The sequence below is a fragment of the Lactuca saligna genome, chromosome 3 (genome assembly GCF_052625555.1).
Source record: "Lactuca saligna cultivar CGN05327 chromosome 3, ASM5262555v1, whole genome shotgun sequence".
Classification (NCBI taxonomy): Eukaryota; Viridiplantae; Streptophyta; class Magnoliopsida; order Asterales; family Asteraceae; genus Lactuca; species Lactuca saligna.
The window spans coordinates 213,524,964-213,531,463 of NC_136419.1; the positions used below are offsets into that span (position 1 = coordinate 213,524,964).

The 6,500-nt window shown below is 36.5% G+C and overlaps 1 protein-coding gene across 1 annotated transcript; it reads left to right on the plus strand.

The window, feature by feature from the left end:
• The first annotated feature begins 1,110 nt into the window (after positions 1-1,110).
• LOC145037789 (transketolase, chloroplastic-like) lies at positions 1,111-6,294 on the plus strand. The gene is made up of 7 exons (XM_078986508.1): positions 1,111-1,796; positions 2,424-2,514; positions 2,894-2,999; positions 3,095-3,377; positions 4,089-4,237; positions 4,350-4,503; positions 5,173-6,294. Exons 1-7 carry the CDS (start codon positions 1,296-1,298, stop codon positions 6,130-6,132), a joined length of 2,244 nt encoding a protein of 747 aa, XP_078842634.1. The 5' UTR covers positions 1,111-1,295; the 3' UTR covers positions 6,133-6,294.
• Positions 6,295-6,500: the final 206 nt, after the last annotated feature.

Sequence of the window (6,500 nt, forward strand, 5' to 3'; positions counted from 1 at the left end):
TACAAACATCTGCAGTAGAAGAGGTGGACCGAACGTCTACAGTTTGAAAGAAGAAACATGTTTGTTCTTAACATTTGCATACTACCAAAATAAACTAAAATATAAATTAATTGAAATGTAAATGATCTCATGCTAATCCAACTTCAAAACGAATTGAAAAATTTAAAAGTTTCACAGATTGCACATTGCTTGTTTTTTTCTTTCTTTATATATATATATATATATATATATATATATATATATATATATATATATATATATATATATATATATATATATATATATATATATTAGTTCTCGATCCATTTAGCCGCTTCCACCCTACCCACTTTGATATTTTTTAGTTTTCCAATTTTAAACCTATTTTAAGCTCCTATATACCGATATGATTTCTAGCCCTACTAAAATTCGTTTTTCAGTTTTCGGGTTTTCGATATCAGGTTTTTTACCTGATTTCATCCCTATTTTATCGATTATCTTCAATTGAAAAATATTAAAAACATTTTTCATGCAATTCTTTTATTTTGCAATTTCATAAAAGATGGTAAATCCAAAACGAAACGGATCAATTGGTATTTGTTGGTCATTTAGTTAAACAAATTAAAAAAACATGTCATTTTTTATATTTTAAAATCATTTGGTAATTTGTTGATCTCGAGAAAACTTATTTACGTTTGACATGACACAATTACTTTATTTTTCAAAAGAATTTAAATTCTCATATTTAGGAAACAAAAATCTAACTTATAAGTTATTTGAAAAAAATTTGCTTGTACTATTTTATTGTCTTTCAAGAATTTTTTAAAATATACCTTTTATAAGTTATAAAAAAATAATAATATTTTATATCATTATATATATATATTTCAAATACTTTTTATTTATTAGTTTTATCATATAATTAAATTTTTATCAATCATACATAATTTACGATTTTGTATATTTGTTCATATATCCTTTATTATTTTAGTTATCAATCATACATAAGTTTTTTGTTTAAATAATATCGCACCCTTACAAATCCCAAAAAGTCATGTACCCCTAAACTTTCCAAAACTTTTATCAAAAAGAGCCCAAGGGCCGCCAAGCAGTCAACAATGGTACATTGTCTGCCCTTAACGGTCTAGATATCTCCGTCCTATCCATCCAACGGTCACGATCTTTCTCGTTCATCACAACGACCCCTCTCCAAATCTCTGATCAAAAATCACAATCAGACAACAACTTATATCAACAAGAATCACGTTGCTGATTACTCTCTCACTTCCCACAATTTTCTCTCTCTAAAACGAGCCATGGCTGCGTCTTCTTTCGCTCTCTCCCAAGCTGCCACCACCCTCTCCCCCTCCGCCGCTCTCCGCCATGAATCTTCCACTAATACCACCCAACCACCTTCTTCTATATCCACCCTCTCCATCCCCACTTTCTCCGGCCTCAAATCCACCTCATCTCCCTCCTCACGCGCTGTCACTCCCCGGCGTGTATCCTCTTCTCGCCGACGTGTCATATCTTCGGCCGCAGTGGAATCCCTTCAGAAGACCGATACGTCCCTTGTTGATAAGTCTGTAAACACGATCAGATTCTTGGCGATCGATGCTGTTGAGAAGGCTAATTCCGGTCACCCTGGTTTGCCCATGGGTTGTGCTCCGATGGGGCATATTTTATACGATGAAGTAATGAGGTATAACCCCAAGAATCCATATTGGTTCAATAGAGATCGCTTTGTTCTCTCCGCCGGACATGGGTGCATGCTTCATTATGCCCTCCTCCACCTTGCCGGCTACGACAGTGTTAAAGTAAGCTCTTAAAAGTCCTTTCCCCCTTTTTGATCTGCGCGACCAAAATGGATTTAGTTCCTTTCATTTTTCGGTTCCTTTTCCTCGAGTTTGATGAGAAATGATTGAAACTACGATAAATTGGATCATATTTATTTGTGTTCGGATACATGAACAAGTACTTTGAATTGATTTTCGATCTGGGGTTTTGAAAAAGTTTTAATTTTATCCCTCAATTCAAGTTATGCCATTCAGTCCCTTTGATCATTTTCATTTACAAGTCGCTGTTCAAAAAAATTGCTTTTTACGACTCAATCAAGCTCGTTCAGCTAACCTTTTTGATCATTTCATTGTTTTTTTTGTTGCTTGAAGCTATATTAATGTATACCAATGAGATGATAAAAAAGGTTTGCTTTCACTATAATCTGTTAATCTATTAAGCTGATCTTATTTTTTGCTTTGTCTGGAACATGATTGTACTTTCAAAGCACACTTCTGAATTCTTTCACTATAATCTGATCTGGGTATTTGTTTTTGAAACAAAGCTGTATCTTTATTTCACAAAGCTTTTTTTTTTTTTTTTTCTCTAAGAAAGCATATAATTAGACTTTCATCCATGGTAACAAGTAAAGTGGATTGATGGTATAGGAAGAAGACTTGAAGCAATTTCGTCAATGGGGAAGCAAAACTCCTGGCCACCCTGAGAACTTTGAAACCCCTGGTATCGAAGTCACTACAGGTCACTCCACTTTTCTCTTACATATACATAATTACATATACACATACATCTATATACATGTCATGCATAGTTGTCCTATTTTTAATGATAAGGATTAGGTGGACATTTAATTGTTTTTTATAGATTAGAGACTGAAAGCGAGTCTATGTCACACCTTTTTAGGTGTGACAAAAACTTGCAGCTTTTGTCACAGTCCCATCAGTCACAGTCTAACACATGTCAAACACAGTAAAAAACGATTATGTTTTGTCCTGCTTGACATATTCTTTGCTCCAAAGAAAATGTGATTTTCCTTCCTTATATGGAGAACACTAAACACTAAACCCTAAACCTTAAACCCTAGGCCTACTTGTGTTTACTCTTGTTTGATATTTTTCAGGTCCACTTGGTCAAGGAATTGCCAATGCAGTTGGTCTTGCAGTTGCAGAAAAGCACTTGGCTGCTCGATTCAACAAGCCAGATGCCAAGATTGTTGACCACTACACGTAAAATCTCAATCTTTATCTCTATCTCCATTTTACTTTTTTTGAAAACATAAAAAACGAATATGATAAAATACCCATGTGATATGTTGCTTTAGATATTGTATCCTTGGTGATGGTTGTCAAATGGAGGGGATTGCAAATGAAGCTTGTTCACTTGCGGGTCACTGGGGACTTGGGAAACTAATTGCTTTTTATGATGATAATCACATTTCCATTGATGGTGACACTGAGATTGCTTTTACTGAGAGTGTTGAAAAACGTTTTGAATCCCTTGGATGGCATGTTGTTTGGGTGAAGAATGGGAACAATGGTTATGATGATATTCGTGCTGCGATAAAAGAGGCAAAGGCTGTTACTGATAAACCAACTTTAATCAAGGTCAGTAAGTTTGTGCCTGTGGGTCCTGTTTGTTTGTTACACAGGACATGACAGAACAAAACAGGTTGTACTGTGTTTGACTGAACTAGCATGGAAGAGGAGGGCATTCACGTCCTTTGCACAAATGAGAGATTGAAAGGGAGTCCTTAATTCATCCTAAAAAGGGTGGGACAAAAAGTTGCAGTTTTTGTCCCATTGACATTAGTAGTTACATATCAGTCCAATACATGCCAAACACAGTACAACAACTGATTGCTACATAGACCAGAGCATGGAATACATTTCACGTGTATTTGAGAAAAATTGCAAATTTTTGTCATACTCAAAAAGGTGTAACGAGGTGGGACATGGATTTGCTCTCCATCTCTCATTTGTGAAAAAGACGTAAATGCCCTTATCATTCTCATCATCGAAAATAGCCGTAAAAAACTTGTACAGTCTTATCCAGTTCAATCGTGTCCCGTGTAACACGGGACTGGAATGGACCGGACTGGACCAGTTTTCAAGGGCTATTTTCAATGATGAGGATGATAAGGGCATTTACGTCTTTTTCACAAACGAGAGATCGAGAGCGAATCCATGTCCCACCTCGTTACACCTTTTTGGGTGTGACAAAAAATTGCTGTTTTTGTAACATTGGCAACTATAACCTGTTTTATTTTATAATTTATACCCTGTAAAAACCGAGTGTTTGGTTTGTCTTACTCTTAGGTGACAACAACAATTGGGTTTGGGTCACCAAACAAGGCGAATTCATACAGTGTTCATGGTGCTGCATTGGGTGCGAAAGAAGTAGATGCAACAAGACAAAACCTTGGATGGCCTTACGAGCCTTTCCATGTTCCTGAGGATGTGAAGAAGTAAGTGAAAGAGATTATGATTATGATTCTTTTATTACTTTAATCCCAAATCAATGAGATTTAGAGAAAGTAGATAAGAAAAATAAGTATTGAAGTAAATGAAACTTTGTAGGCATTGGAGTCGCCATACTGCTGAGGGTGCAGCTCTAGAAGCCGAATGGAATGTGAAATTTGGTGAATATGAGAAGAAGTATGCAGAAGATGCAGCCGAGTTGAAGTCTATTGCTGATGGTGTATTCCCAACCGGATGGGAGAAAGCTCTTCCTGTAAGAATTTTTTTATTATAACAATATGAAAGAAATAGCAATGTACTTTCATTTCTTCTTATTACAACATTGTGGTTTGAAATATCTACCTAGTTATAGCAAATGTTATCCAATTACAAAACAATTTTCATTGCTATAATTGGGAGATGTTTCAAAGTACAATGTACTAATGACAAGTTGAAAGAATAAGGATATAATTTTTTTAGATATTCAAACAATGAATTAATAACAAAAAAGTTATATGGGTAGATTTTTCAAAGTAAAATGTCTTAAAATAAGTACAATGTTGTAATAGAAAGAAAAGAAAGTCCGTTGTTTTTTGCATTAGCCTAAATTAAAATTGTTAAAGGCAAGAAATAGCAACACCCTTTACTTTATTTGTTTATAACATCGCATTTTCATGTTTTTATTACAACATTGTAGTTTGAAAAATCTACCTAATTATAACAATATCATCCAAATACAAAGCTCTTTCTATGTTATAATTTTGTAAGTTTTTCAAAGTACAATAGTGTGGTAAGATTTTTTATTTTTTGTACTTTTGCAAGTTACACTTTTGTAATAAATAGAAATGAAAGTAGGATGCTATAATAAACAAATAAAGTAAAAGTACGTTGCTATTTCATACATTTACCCTAACATCGAATAACTTTTGGTTATTTTCTACAGACATACACGCCCGATATTCCTGGCGATGCAACCCGAAACCTCTCCCAATCATGCCTAAACGCATTAGCACCCGTTCTCCCGGGGCTCATAGGCGGAAGTGCCGATCTCGCCTCTTCTAACATGACCCTAATGAAAATGTTCGGTGACTTCCAAAAGAACGCTCCGGAAGAACGAAACGTCCGCTTCGGTGTCCGTGAACACGGAATGGCCGCCATCTGTAACGGCATCGCCCTCCACAGTCCGGGATTCATCCCGTACTGTGCTACTTTCTTCGTTTTCACCGATTACATGAGAGGCGCTATGCGCCTCTCAGCTTTATCTGAAACCGGGGTCATCTACGTGATGACCCACGATTCCATCGGGCTGGGTGAGGACGGCCCCACCCATCAACCCATAGAACACATCGCCAGTTTCCGGGCGATGCCAAATATTTTAATGCTCCGGCCGGCCGACGGAAACGAAACGGCTGGAGCATACAAGGTCGCAGTAGAAAACCGTAAGCGACCATCTGTCCTTGCCCTTTCGAGGCAAAAGCTGCCCAACCTGCCCGGAACATCAATCGAAGGTGTAGCGAAAGGTGGTTATATTGTATCCGATGATTCTTCGGGCAACAAACCCGATGTTATCTTGATCGGGACCGGGTCCGAGCTTGAGATCGCGGTTAAAGCTGCGGATGAGCTTAGAAAGGAGGGGAAATCGGTTAGGGTTGTGTCGTTTGTGTCATGGGAGCTTTTTGATGAACAATCTAATGAGTATAAAGAGAGTGTACTTCCGGGTAGTGTGACGGGTCGGGTCAGTATTGAAGCCGGGTCGACTTTTGGGTGGGAAAGAATAGTTGGAAGCAAAGGGAAGGCGATTGGGATTGATAAATTTGGGGCAAGTGCACCTGCGGGGAAGATATATAAGGAGTATGGGATAACAGTTGAAGCTGTTATAGCAGCAGCTAAGGAAGTTTGTTAAGTTTCTGATAGGTAAACAATAAAACGAAGAACGAAGAGTTTAGATAAAGTTCATGTGTTGTTTGAGTTTTGGTGAATTTTGTAATTTGATACTCGAAGATCTTTCTAGATTTTGTATTGTATGTGTTTGATCGTTGATGAATCATGAGATGTTTTTGTCCAATTACATTTCAAGCAGATTTTCCTATCTAAAACGTAACCCTAATCTACTAATTAAGAAGTTAAATGGTCAAAATCGTTACGAATAGTTATGATTTTGTGCGATCTAAACTAGTATATCGTGTTTCGTTTTGTAATTACACTATGGATTTAAAGCGTAAAGAAAGCTTTTCCTATTTTGAATTTTGAGGTGTAGGATCTAGAAACAAA